The following is a 14,370-nucleotide window of genomic DNA, read 5'->3' on the forward strand; positions in this document are numbered from 1 at the left end:
GCAGAGAGAGAGGCCGTGTGATCAGCCGGGGAGCTGCCCAGTCCTTATCTTTGTGCTTTTCCAGCACTGACTCTCTGGTCTCCAGTTTCCACTCTCCTCTTCCCCAACTAGCCAGTGCTTTTAGTGATGCAAGGTTTAAGGGTAACAGCAAAGTCGATCTCTCTTCTCAGTTACACTTGAGTGTGCCGTGATTTAGTTTGATTTTTACCTCCCAGAAACTTGACTGTTTAAAGTGTTTTGCATAACGACAAACTCAAAGACATGCAGCCCTCTGTCTTTTGGCAGACGTGCTTCAGGATCCCTACTGCATCCACAGCATGCACCGTAGTTAAGTGCCGAGGTACGTGCATGGGCTCCAATCATGAGACCAGTATGTCCCCAGCTAGTTGTATTCCTCTCCGATCAAACATGCCCCCATCACTGGCAATGCTATTAAATATTCACTTTCACTTTGCCTATTTCTACTGCTTTCTTTGTTGTCTGTCGGATTTATGTTAATACCTAATAATGCCAGAAATAACTTAAAAGAGGGGAAAGAGAGAATACCAGGCGACGAGGAGGAAAGGCTAATTGAGTAGCCAGATATTTAATGCCTAGCTAAATAAAAAGTTTAGCTCTACCTAATTGAAACATTCTTACCCAAGTCAATAGACAGTAGGGACAATCCAATACCAGGACGATAATACATAAATATTAGAGACATTTTAAAAAGCATTTTAAACTTGTATTTTGTAAAACCTTGTTTCAAGCAGAAATCTTAGCAGTTTGTCTGTACAATGTCGGAAAATTATTTTCCATAAATAATTTATTGACAAAAGAAAGAAAATGAAAGAACATTTCTATTTCCACATCATTAACTTACCGTAGTGATGTAGTACCTAAAGCATTCTGGTTAGTAGATAGCTGGATTGAAAATCTGGCACTTGGTAAGTTTTCACTTAGCAAATAGGAGTTCCCCTCATAAATCTGAAAGAAAAAAAGTCCATCAAAAAGTTCATTTAAACTGCCTTACTATATATGAAAGCATTAGACAAGGAAACAATAGCTATAGTTAAATGAACAGAAAACTTACTATGTTCAAGTACAGTCCTAAACGTCTTCTACACACTGTCTCATATACTCCTCAAAACAACTCTCTACACTTTGTACTTCTCTTATCCGCACTTCAGGTGAGCAGACTGACCTAATAATCTTAAATAACGGCCGGAACTGGACAATCAGAAGGGGGCTGACATTCGAGCATGGGTCTGCCTAAAACCAGGGATTGTGCACTAGCATTCAGAAATCCCACCTTCTTTTGTTACTTTTACCATTTTAGGCAGTGGACTTAAATCTCATTTCTAGACTAGTAAATATGTATTTCAGGACTATTTAGCCCACGGAAACCTCTAAGAGCTTCACCATCATTGCCACCCAAAGTGAGAGGAAATTCCTTCTCTTCCTCTAGAAACTTTTGGTAATTTTAATCAGTTATTCCATCTGCTGTGTATATACATATGCACCTTATCTGCATTAATGTGTAAATGAAGGAGTGTGCAGTTTGAGAACTGGAAGGGACCCAATTATCTGATCTGGTGTGCTCAGTGTTTGTGGACACATCCCTTCCTCCACCAGGAATTTTCAAAGATGGTGCAAGGACATCTTGTCTTTAAATAGGGTTGTTTCCACTTTAATTTTATATCAACCAAAAATAATTTTGAGTAGTTTTCCATTTATAACAGAATTTGAGAGCTGAGAAATGTGTGTCAAGAGAGTACGTGTCATTGATTAGCAAAGAATGAAGTACATGCTTATGACTCAGTCACTCAGATGATTTATCTCTCAACCAAAACGGTAGTTTTAAACTCTTTAGGTTGCTTGGAATAGCTTATTAGGAATATATTATTTGTTATTATAACAAGTAACCACTGATTAATAACAGAATGAAAGAAAATTGCTTTAATTTTGAAATACAATTTTGAAAGGAACATAAAAATAAGGATTCTATAAAATTTACTTGGAGATCATTTTCACTGTATCTATACATTATATCACTGTCTCAGAATTCTGACATAATGTCTTATACATAGCTTACCTTTAGATCTTCAAAAATCATCATTAAACAGAGAAAATTCAGTGATGGGCATATCCAATTAGACTACTCACTAATTAGGAATAAATTCTATTCATGCCCTTAATAAGTTCTTTGAGAAGTTTTTGCAAATGATAGTCTAGAAATTTCTCTTATGTTTTATTATTGAGGAAGAAAATACCGGAAATATATTAATAAATTTTATTTTAAAACCATGCAATGCAAGATCTTAAAAAGTCATGCCAAGGAATAAATATTAATCAGCTTTTGATATAATGTGTAAGTAAAAATTTTCATCTATAATTTATAGAACATGCTATTCCAAAATCAAATGCAATATAACTTTTCAGAAATTAGTCAACACATCATAGGTTTTCTTATACACTTTAAAACAAATTAAACAACATGCATCACTTTTAAAATAGGTAAATAATTTATATAATATGGTGATTATCATACTTAAATGAAAATATTTAATAATACACTGATTAAAATTTTTTTAATGTTTTAACTTAAAATCACATATATCACATAAATGATGAAATGATTTTTAAAATTCACAATGAGTCTCATGAAATCATAGCTTACAAAGAAAAAGAATTGGAAATATAAAAATGTTGGCAAATGCCGACCAGATTCAACTCCCTCACGTCACTGATGAAAAACAGAAGGTTGGGCGCTTTGTCTAAGAATGTAAACACAGTAGATAGTGATAGAGGTAGAATTAGTACTGATCTGATTTTTCTCAATGACTTGACTAAATGATTGGTATTTTAACACTTCCAGGTGTCACTGTTCTCATGTTCAGTCTGGGAGAACAAAACCAAACTTGATCAACCCTCAGTAGTTTAGTTGGAAACAACTGACAGGTGGAATAACTCAAATTCCAACCTGTTGAGCTGGCGTCCCCTTCCTCTCAAGTATCTGCTTCTGGAAGACACAGAACTATAGCAACAGAATATCCCCATCCCCTTATCTGTATGATGTTAGTAAAGTGAGTATCTCCTTGGAAAGGCCCACAAGGAGCGATTCAGTTGGAAGAGAAATTGGTTTCTGTCTCCAGGAGCTTCCCAAGCCCTCCCAGTTACACTGTGGAGATAGTTCCTTGCTCCTGTTGTCTGAGAAGATGGGCTGGAGCGGATCCATGGTGTGATCTAAACTGGCAAAGCCACACCAGCATGTCTACCAGTTGGGGATACAAAAAAAAAAATTCGATTCCTTTTTCTGATTTCTGACTTCTGGCCCCTGCCACCTCACTGCTCCCCTATTCTCATGTGGGGTCAGTGCCCCAGATCAAGACCCCAAGGGACCCCACCGCACAGAACTCAGCTTTACAGCTTAGGAGAGACCACAAGACTTGCTCCTGGGAACAACCCTCCAATTTAGGAGGACAAGTTTAGTACAGTCACTGAGGGCTCTTGGCTATCTTGTCCAGCTTTTCTTCCAACCTGGTAGCTGCTTCAGCATCAAGTAGCCCCTAATTCTGGATGTGGAGACCCACAACAATCTATCAAAAGAAGGATGGGAAATTGAGATCACTCCTACCGTAGGAAGTTTTCTTACCTTACTTTTGTTTTTTTCTTTAACCTTACAGGATTCCAACACATTGTGTCCAAATGACTTTCTCACTTTTATGTACCCTTGAGCCTGAGGCGGCTGCAAAATAGCAGGTCTTAGAACAAGCTCAGAATGTTTCACAGGACCTTAAAAGAACAGAATTAAAGGGTCAGTGTATCTTTAGTGAAATAATTTTTCTCTCAATTTCTTACTAATTTAATGCTTACTTTCTAAAGTCATGATTAAATGAAGGGTTAATGTCAACCGCTGCTGCTGCTAAGTCACTTCAGTCATGTCCAACTCTGTGCAACCCCATAGACGGCAGCCCACCAGGCTCCTCTGTCCCTGGGATTCTCCAGGCAAGAATACTGGAGTGGGTTGCCTTTTCCTTCTCCAATGCACACATGAATGCTAAGTCGCTTCAGTCGTGTCCAATTCTGTGCAACCCTATGGACTGCAGTCCACCAGGCTCCTCTGTCCAAGGGATTCTCTAGGTAAGAATACTGGAGTGGGTTGCCATTTCCTTCTCCATAATGTCAACTAATCAAAGTCAAAATAGCCAGTGAGTTGCTTGGTTCTGTCTTCCTGCCTAACTTTTACCCAATAGACCTGGGTTCAATCCCTGGGTTGGGAAGATCCCCTGGAGAAGGGAAAGGCTACCCACTCCAGTATTCTGGCCTGGAGAATTCCATGGACTACAGTCCATATGGTTGCAAAGAGTCAAACACAACAGAGTAACTTTTATGTTCACTTTCAGTTTGATCATGGGACTTTGCTTACTAAATATATTCCTTCATGTTTTGTCACTCAACCTTGAAATTGAAATTTCTTCAAGTTTCATGTAATAAAGGAAGATACATACCTTGTTCTGCACTGTTCAGATCAGCATTCCTTTGCACAGAGTTTGATGTCATAAAAACATTGTTTTTCTTCACTGTAAAAAATATTTAGAAAATTTTAAACCTGTGAACATGTCAGTTTCTGTTTTCAATCTTGTACTGAACTCACCAGTAGATGTCACTGTTGGCACTAATCATGCCCGCGCTGATTCTACTAAAGCAAGATGAGTTTTGTTACAGTCGTTTTATTCTCAGAAAATAAGTGAAAATTAAGTCACTAATGAAATAGACAGTCTTCTTCAGAATCATGAAATCGAGTACTGAGAGAAATTCTACAGTTAATAAAATCCGAATTGACAATGAACCATCTATGTGCATTAATATATATTTCTTAGAGAATGTTATAAAACTGTTAATAAATTCTGTCCCTTCCCCACTCTTTAATGATACCTGAAGAAAGAAGTAAAGATGACCATTATGCTAGGTTATCAACGTGAACTGATGGGTTAAGACTGTGGTCTTAGCTGCAAGAATATAATTATACGCATACCAAAGAGATGTTGCTGATTGTGTTCCAGACCACTATAATAAAGTGAGTGTCACAATAAACTGAGTCACATACTCACTTCATTGGTTTCCCAGTGCATATAAAATTTACATTTACACTATACCGTAGTCTATTAAGTGTGCAATAGCAATATATGTAATTTAATTTAAAATTCTTTATTGCTATGAAAAACAATATACCTACATTTAAAATGCTTTATCACTGAAAAATGCTAAATGTCATCTGAGCCTTCAGTAAGTCATAATGCTTCTGCTGGTGGAGAGTCTTGCTTTGATGTCAATGACTGCTAATTGATCTGGGTGGTGATTGCTGAAGGCTGGGGTGGATATGGCAGCTTCTTACAATAACAATGACGTTTTCATCATCAATTCACTTTTCCTTTCATGAATGATTTCACTGTAGCATGTGGTGCTGGTTGATAAGCTCACAGAACTCCTTTCAAAATTAGAGTCAATCCTCTCAAGTCCTCCTGCTTTATGAATATTACGTTTATGTCCCTTGTTGTCATTTCAACAGTCTTTACAGCACATTCACCAGGAGTAGATTCTGTCTCAGGTAACAACTTTCTTTACTTGTCCATAAGAAGCAACTCCTCATGTGTCAGGTTTCATCCTGAGATAGCAGCAATTCAGTCACACACTCAGGCTCCACTTCTAATTCTAGTCCTCTTTGTATTTCCACCACATCTGCGGTTACTTCCTCTCCTAAAGTCCTGAACACCTCAAAGTCATCTGTAAGGACTGTAATCAACTGCTTTCAAACTCCTGTTAATGTTGATATTTTGATCTCTTTCCTTGAATCATAAATGTTCTTAATGGTGCCGAGAATGGTGAATCCTTTCCAGGTTTTCAAGTGCCTTTGTCCAGGTCCATCAGAGGAATCACTGTCTATGGCAGCAAAAAGCTTACAAAATGTACTTATTAAATAGTTAGACTTGAAAGTCAAAATGAATCCTTGATCCATGGGCTGCAGAATAAATGTTGTGTTCTGTCTCTGTCTATGCTCAGTTGATCAGACATGTCCACTTTTAGGGACCTCATGGACTGTAGCCTGCCAGGTTCCTCTGTCCCATGGGATTTCTCAGGCAAGAATACTGGAGTGGGTTGCCATTTCCTCCTCCAGGAGATCTTCCCAATCCAGGGACTAAATCCGCATCTCCTATGTCTCTTGTATTGGCAGGCAGATTCTTTACTGACCACTGAGCTGCCTGGGAAGGTCAAATGTTTTGTTAGCAGACATGAAAACAACATTAATCTCACTGTACATCTCCATCAGAACTCTTGGGTGACCAGATACATTGTCAATGAACAGTAATATTTTGAAAGGAATCTTTTTCTGAGCAGTGGGTTGCAATGGTGGGCTTAAAGTACTCATCAAATCATGTTGTAAACAGATGTGCTAACATCCAGGCTCTGTAGTTCCATTTATAGAGCACACAGAGTAGATTTATCATAATTCTTGGTGGCCCTAAATTTTCAGAATGGTAAATAAGCATTGGCTTCTATTCAAAGTCTCCAGCTGCATTAGTCCCTCACAAGAGAGTCAGTCTATCCTTTGAAACTTTGAAGTCAGGCATTGACTTCTCCTCTCTAGCTATGAAAGTACTAGATGGCATCTTCTTCCAGTATAAGGTTGTCCCACCTACACTGAAAATCTGTGGTTTAGCTTAGCCACCTTCTTTAGTGATCTTAGCTAGATCATCTGGATAACTTGTTGCAGCTTCTACGTCAGCACTTGCTGCTTCACCTGGTACTATGATGTCACAGAGACAGCTTCTTTCCTTAAACCGCATGAACCAGCCCCTGCTAGCTTCAGACTTTTCTTCTGCAGCTTCCTCAGCTCTCTCAGCCTATACAGAACTGAGAAGAGTCAAGGCCTTGCTCTGGATTAGGCTTTGACTTGAGGAAATATTGTGGCTGGTTTGATCTTCTATCCAGACCACTCAATCTTCCTTCATATCAGCAATAAGTCTGTTTCACCTTCTTATCATTTATGTGTTCAGTGGAGTAGCATTTTCAATTTCCTTCGGGGAGTTTTCCTTTGCATTTACACGTTTGCTAACCATTTGGTGCAGGAACCCTAGTTTTTGACCTATCTTGGCTTTAGACATTCTTCCCTCACTAAACTTAATCATTTCTAACTTTTGATTTAAAGTGAGAGACTTGCAACTCTTTCTTTCACCTGAATACTTAGAGGCACTGTAAGGCTATTGATTGGCCTAATTTCAATATTGTTTAATCTCATAGAATAGGGAGGCCTGAAGACAGTGAGAGAGATGGGGGAAGGGGCTAGCTGGTAGAGCAGTCAGAACACACACATTTATTAAATTTGCCATCTTACATAAGAACAATTTAAAGTGCCCCCCCCAAATTACTATTACAATAGTGACATCTAAGATCACTGATCACAGATCACCATAAAAAGTATAACAATACTGAAATTTTTGATATATTGCAAGAATTACCAAAATATAACACAGAGACACAAGGGGAGCAAATGCTTTTAGAAAATGAAGCCCATAGGCTTGCTCCAGGTGTGGTTGCCACAAACATTCAATTTGTAAAAAATGTAATATCTGTGAAGCTCAATAAAACGAGGTATGCCTGTACTACAAATCTCAAAGAGATTACCTCTTGGTACCAAATTGCAAAGATAGCAGCCTTTGAGAATTGGATTAACGGAGATGAGAAAAGAATAAGAATTGCTTTTTTGAAGTGTTAAACTGTTATATACGTTGGGGTACAATTGCTTCTCTAATTCAAAGTTCAGTTACCTGATTTTTATGATCTTTATTGCTTCTGAGGTGGCTCAGTAGTAAAGACTCCACCTACCAGTGCAGGAGACCCAGGAGACATGAGTTTAATCCCTGGGTCAGAAAGATCCCCTGGAGAAGGAAATGGCAACCCACTCCAGCATTCTTCCCTGAAAAATCCCAATGAACAGAGGAGCCTGGGGGGCTACAGTCCATGGGGTCACAAAGAATCAGACATAACTGTGATTGAGCACACACACACACGTGCATGATCTTTATAATTGAAAAATAACATTGAATGAACCATTTAATTGTACTATTTGTCTCCTTCCAACACCACCAACATTCTGCACAACATAGAATGTGATGGTACTTGGTAATATTTTATTCATCCTTTCCATGTGTGTGTCTGATTTTTAGAAAATGAATTGAAGCAATTATCCAGATAATTTAAAGTCATCTCTTTGCTTTATGCACAAATAGCACCAAAACAAATCCTCTGGTATTAGAACCCCTATTCCTCTTAATGTCTATAACTTGTCAGGCAGGTATAGATGGGGCTTATTGAACTAGGACCTATCTCTTCTGTATCTGAAAGGTGGCTGACATATTGATGCACAATCACACTTGGCATTGTTAATAAGAATACAAATTCATTAGTTTCATGTGATTCCTGGGTAGAATCCTTTAAAAGAAAGTGAATAGTTTGTATTTTCTATTTCTTGTGGGTAAGCTTAACTTGGAAAAAGCAGTTTGCTGTTCAGTAAAAACAAAAATATGCAAGACTACAAATCTTATTTCTTTTGGAACTGATGACAATAAGACTAATTTTTCATTTGATACCTTCAGGTGCTATTTGAATTTGTTACTAAGGGTGTTTTTTTTTTTAATGTAAAGATTAAATAGGTTGTACAACAATGTGAATATACTTAATGCTTTTTGCTTTTGAACTGCACACTTTCAAAAAAAAGACCAAAAAAATCATAATCCTGACATAGAGCATGTTTCAATCATTTCAAATATTTTATTATGATAAAATAGTTTTACTTAGCAAAGCATTATACATTTAAATAAAAAGAAGTAATATTTTAATTAGTGAAAAATTCAAAAGGAATGCTATCCTAAACTTTAGAATATAAATTTAAAGCATAAAATTTAGAATGAGAATCTAAGCATCACTATATATTTTGAGTACTATAAATATTATAAACCATTTAAATGGACAATAATAAGAAAAATAAAGCAGGTTATTTTATAGGGCTGCATTATATAAAAGAATGCTATCATAAACATGAAACCCTAAAGAACATTATCAAGTTTAAATTTTCTACCAAAAATAAACAGATATACTGTGTGGATTTGTGGGGCTAGAATCCAGAAGGCATTCATCCACGTGTACTTTGCTAAGACCCCTAGTTTATTTGCCACTAAAATGTCAATGTTTTGCAGTAGCTGAAAAAGAAAGCTTATCATGAATGAGAATGGATCTTGAAAAGTCAGAGTGTCAGACTCAAGGTTCTAAGAAGTTCTTTATTATCTGGCCCAGAAGGAGGGAAGGTTGGGAGGTCCAGGAAGGATGACAGTCACTTCTGGGACAAGGGTGATGCTAAGAACAGATTGCAAGCTGAAGTCAATAGGGTTTTGTTTATCTTTTCATTTGGACTTTTGTTGTTTTGTAAAATTTTCTTTATCTTTAGTTTAGAAAAATCTTTGTATTTTTACTGATTAAAAATAGTGTGCCTCTGGTGAGGATGATATCAGTTCAGTAAATATTTGCATGCTCATCATGTGTGAGACCCTCTGTCAGGCAGGAAGATGACCTCAAGGAGCTCTCAGTGGAGGAGACAGACATGCATTTAAACAGCTGCATAGCAAGAAGAGGGCCTGTGATCCATCATAATTGGAGTCACCAGAATGCTTGGAGTATAGAAGAGAGGCTAACTAAGTTACTGATTTATTCAAAACACAGCATATGATAAAGCTCTTAGAAAAAAATTTTTAAAAGGCAGACATCTGTTTAAGGAGATGCTTGCTGCTGCTGCTGCTGCTAAGTCGCTTCAGTCGTGTCCGACTCTGTGCGACCCCATAGACGGCAGCCCACCAGGCTCCCCCGTCCCTGGGATTCTCCAGGCAAGAACACTGGAGTGGGTTGCCATTTCCTTCTCCAATGCATGAAGGTGAAAAGTGAAAGTGAAGTCGCTCAGTCGTGTCCGACTCTTAGCGACCCCGCGGACTGCAGCCTACCAGGCTCCTCCGTCCATGGGATTTTCCAGGCTTCCTTGGAAGGAAATTGCAGTTTGCCCTAATTGTAAAGTTATTTCTGTAGCTAGTTTCTGTAATGCAGAAACTTTAGGAACACAGCAAAATACAAAGGGAGGTGGGTGTTCAAATAACGTGTAGTCCCATTTTATCTAAGATAACCACTAACATCGTGGCTTATGTCCTTTCGGTCTTTTTCTCTGATGTTGCTAAGTTGAATTTTAAATAATAACTCACTGTATTCTATAGACTGCTGTTTTCACATAACAATATATTAGAAACACCATCCAATGGGTATATTTTTAAACATTGCCTGTCTGAAAATTTCCTAGTAGTATCACGCTCAGAGTCCACATAGCAGTGAACACTCATCAATCCAGACTATACCCACCTCCTTGGTTCTGAGAATCCGTAGTATGCCAAGTAGAAGATGAAGCCCGGAAATGCTTTCTTGAAAACTCATTGCATTCTGTAAGAAATTCAATGTGGAAGGTAAAATTGACTGCAATAACAAATTAGTTTCAACCCATGATATTAGAGGAGAAATATAATTTCCTTTTCTCTAGCTATATGATTGTTTGACAACATGTTAATTCCTGAAACTCAGTTTTAAATATTGGGGTTAATAGCTTGGTCATTATAAACTGACAGGCATATCATCCTACTGTGAAAGTTAGAAACAAGTGGCTTTGACAAAAAATTATATACAAATTCTGAAATTGTATAGAGAATGTTTTTGGAAGGTTGGAGGACAAGCAGTGGAAAGTCATAGGCTTTTAGTATTGCTAACATAATATTCTCAGGGACCTGTGTGTCATCTTTCAAAACAAAAGCCAGCCTATCTGTGTGCTTAAAAACAAGAAAAATGATTCGATTTTATATAGTGTGTGCCACATGTCAAAATGTTTTTGCCTACTTGTTTCTTTATAAAAAGTTTGCTTTTGAAATATAAGATATAAATCATTACCACATTCTGCTGCTTCATACAGGATGTCTTCTGCAGGTCTCTGGAAGGAAGCAAAGCTGCCAATGAGAGCTGAGTGTTTGCTATTTTCAAATCACATTCCACCCTGTCACTTCATAAGAGAGTTCTCAAAAGCCAGGTCTTTTCAGCTAGGCTAGGAAAAGCAGCTCACTAGGGGATAGGTTTTTCTTTAGTTTTGGGGGTAGTAGGGTAAATTGCCTCCATAAGCAATAATGGGTAACAACAAAATACTAGTTAAGCTGAAGTTAGAATGCTACTAATACTATCATGTGCAAGTGATTTTAGTATGAGGCTGAAAAAAGCAAATGGAGTCCTTAAGATTTCTTTTGAATCATATATTGCAGTTTAGAACTTATTTTATATCCATTTTAAGCTAGGTCAGTGGTCAGGACCCATGATGAGCCCTAACTCATCTAATCTCTTTCAGTCCCTCCCCCTTCCCAGTCACTCCAAAAAAAAAAAAAAAAAAAAAAAAAAAAACCAGATAATTTTGGCAAAAATTATGTGATCCATAGTTTCGGGGTAAGGTCTCTGGCTTCCCATTTCAGCCAAATTGCTATCAGTAAATCCCTACTATGTAAATATTCTGAGTTTCAACTCTTGCTATGTGCAAAAGAATAAATTTATGCAGCAGTGATATCATTTAGTACAGCTAACTTCTCAAAATAAAATCTTCTTTGTCAAAGTAAAAATCAAACAAAGAAAAGTAACTTGACCTTACCTTAAAAGTTTGTTCTCTCTTTTCAAAAACAAATATTGGTTGAGCAATGATAGATTTTTCTGTAAAAGACAAAGAACATTCAAGAAATCAAACAACACACTGACATTTCTAACACCAACTAAAAATACTTGAAGATATTTTGGTTTTGTATTTTCCCCTGCCTTTGGGCAAACTCCAAACTGTTTTATATGAATGATCTAATTGGCATATTTACAAATGATTTTAACAGTTAATTACCGAAAGAAATACTTGGGGGAAGTAATATGTTTCCATAAATAGAGAGACCACTCCATTAAAAGAACATCCTTTAAGTGTTTAAGGAAAACAAAATACAATTACCTGCATTTAGAAACTCATCTAAGTGTTAGACACAGTGACTAACACTTTTAAAATAAAAAATAAAATAAAATTTTTTTTTTAAATTTTTTAAATAAAACATTTCAAAGGATGAGAAATCACATCTGAAAATAGTACTTCTACTTGGGTTGGATCTCAAATATAAATGGTATAGATATACTTAAAAAATCCAGAATTAATTCATATTTCCTCGACTAGAGTTGATATATACTGTCATGTTTTCAGTATTTAGACTAAGAATCAGTTTCAAACAGTGCTGTAAAGTAACTAATTTGTCCTCAGCCCTTCCAACCTTATTAATCTTTCATATTTTCCTATCTTAGGTAATGATAGAAAGGAGCTCATTCACTCTAGGGCATAAGTGAGTGATGACAGCATTAAATATCAGTACTCTAAAATTCGTGGGGAAGATTATATAGTTGTAAAAAGCTTGGGCTCTGGAGTTAGGAAGGCGTGTGTTCAAATATAAATTCCACCAGTAATTGACAATATACTTTTGGAAACAATATGCCTATACCTTTAGTTTTTTCCTCCCCCCTCCCAAAAAAAAGATTATAACAGTACTTACTTATGAGCTTATGTGAAAATTAAATGGATTTTTAGATATAATTACCTAGATTTTGACAAGACCCCAAAAAAAGCCTGAAAGAAAGGATATTCAATATGTGGTGTGACACCAATCTTGATTCCAAAACTCACAGCTGACAGGCTAACTTATGACTGCACTTTCTGGATAAATCCAAATATGACCTCAGAACTTTTCTCATTTTAGACTTCCCGCAACCATTACTGATGTGTCGTCCTGGTATAGAAGCTGAGGTAATTTGCCATCACTGGCTGAATAAATAGCAGTCTAGCTGAAGAATTTCGAGGAACTACCAGATAATTACATCTTTTATATGCCAAAAAGGGATTCTCCAGTTACCCACAATCTTATCCCATAATAGTGTGTCAAAACTCTGCCAGACCACCCACTGCCAGCTCCTGGGCCCCTGTGGACTTGGGTACCTTCTTTCAGTCCAGCGAGATAAGTTTCACCTTTTTTTATCCAAGTGCTTCCTGTGCTGTCTGCCCTTGGAGCCAAGTGAACCACAGCAGAAAATGCTCAACAACATATTGGCATTGCCATCTAGATTAAACTGTAGCTCAACTCTTCATTCTTTCTTAGAACAGGCTCCTTTTTCAGCCATTAAGATGTAAGAAGTGAGATCTCTAATGACTTTGAAAGAAAATGGTTTTTGTGAATGTGTAGTGAAATACTTATAAACTAGAATACTAAATGGTCCTCTTCTAAATTGAACTTAGAATAGTCTTCCTTAAAGTAGTATGACTTGACCTAACTCTAAACAAATAGCAAGTTGACTTTTCCTCTATCAAAAAGAAAAAAAAAAGAACTAAAAACAGGCAGAAGTAATCTTCGGTGGCAGCATTAAGTAGGAAATTATACAGGGTTACTTGTAGTTTGGAGGGCATATGGTAAAGTAGGAAGGTAATTTTTATTCATCATATCAACAAATATTTATTGATTATATATATATATATATATATATATATATATATATATATATATTTACTAGATACACATTGTCTGGCTGAAGGGTTATTAGCCTCACTGTAGCCATCTTCTCTCCCTAACACTGTCCAGATCATTAGTTAGCAAGCAGGTTAATTACCTGTTAGAAAGTTACCTGTTAGTTAGTTATCTATTAGTTAGAAAGGAGGTTAGTTATCTCCTCTCCCATCAGATTCTCTTCTCCTCTCCCAAGGCCGTCCTTTGACTCCAAAGACAAAGTTAAAAGTAAACACTTATCAAGCTGTTAGGTTCACAGCAGTTTTCTAACCTGACCCAATAGGAAAACTTGAAAATAAGATCATGGTCCTTAAAGTGGTATATTTTAAATTTTATCCCCTTTTCTTTCTAATAGTTTCATTGATCACTTGTTAATTAATCCACTTATTCAACAAATATGTATTGAGGAGTGACTATACCCAAGATACTTTGCAAGGCAACAGAGAGAGGACAGTGGTATAAGATGAGGCTGAAGATGAAAATGGGAGTTTTGAAAAGTCTTGCAGTTTGTGCCAAGGAGTTTTTTTTTTAATTCCAAGAAAGACAGAAAGCCGATAAGAGAGTTTAAGTGGGGGAGTGATTCACTCTGATATGTATTTTGTTTTTGAAGATCACTTTGCCTGCTGTGTGGAAAATGGCTTAGAGGGGGAAAGGAATGAGGGAGAGGAAATAAGAAACCTAGGAGGATAGT

The 14,370-nt window shown here is 36.8% G+C and overlaps 1 protein-coding gene across 3 annotated transcripts in view; it reads right to left on the reverse strand.

Annotated features, from left to right (window-relative positions):
- RANBP3L (RAN binding protein 3 like) overlaps positions 1–14,370 on the reverse strand; it is a 59,850-nt gene that overhangs the window by 21,877 nt on the left and 23,603 nt on the right. The window contains exons 2-7 of one of the 3 annotated variants that reach the window (XM_065905581.1): positions 11,753–11,811; positions 11,019–11,053; positions 10,438–10,460; positions 4,491–4,562; positions 3,635–3,774; positions 863–966 (exon numbers count right to left, since the gene is read on the reverse strand). In XM_065905581.1, the coding sequence (XP_065761653.1) occupies positions 863–966; positions 3,635–3,774; positions 4,491–4,562; positions 10,438–10,460; positions 11,019–11,053; positions 11,753–11,811 (433 nt within the window). Of the gene's footprint in view, positions 1–862; positions 967–3,634; positions 3,775–4,490; positions 4,563–10,437; positions 10,516–11,013; positions 11,054–11,752; positions 11,812–14,370 lie in introns of all 3 variants that reach the window. The other 2 variants (XM_065905579.1, XM_065905580.1) reach the window with 2 other exon arrangements.

This window comes from Muntiacus reevesi, chromosome 14 (genome assembly GCF_963930625.1).
Source record: "Muntiacus reevesi chromosome 14, mMunRee1.1, whole genome shotgun sequence".
In the NCBI taxonomy this organism is placed as follows: Eukaryota; Metazoa; Chordata; class Mammalia; order Artiodactyla; family Cervidae; genus Muntiacus; species Muntiacus reevesi.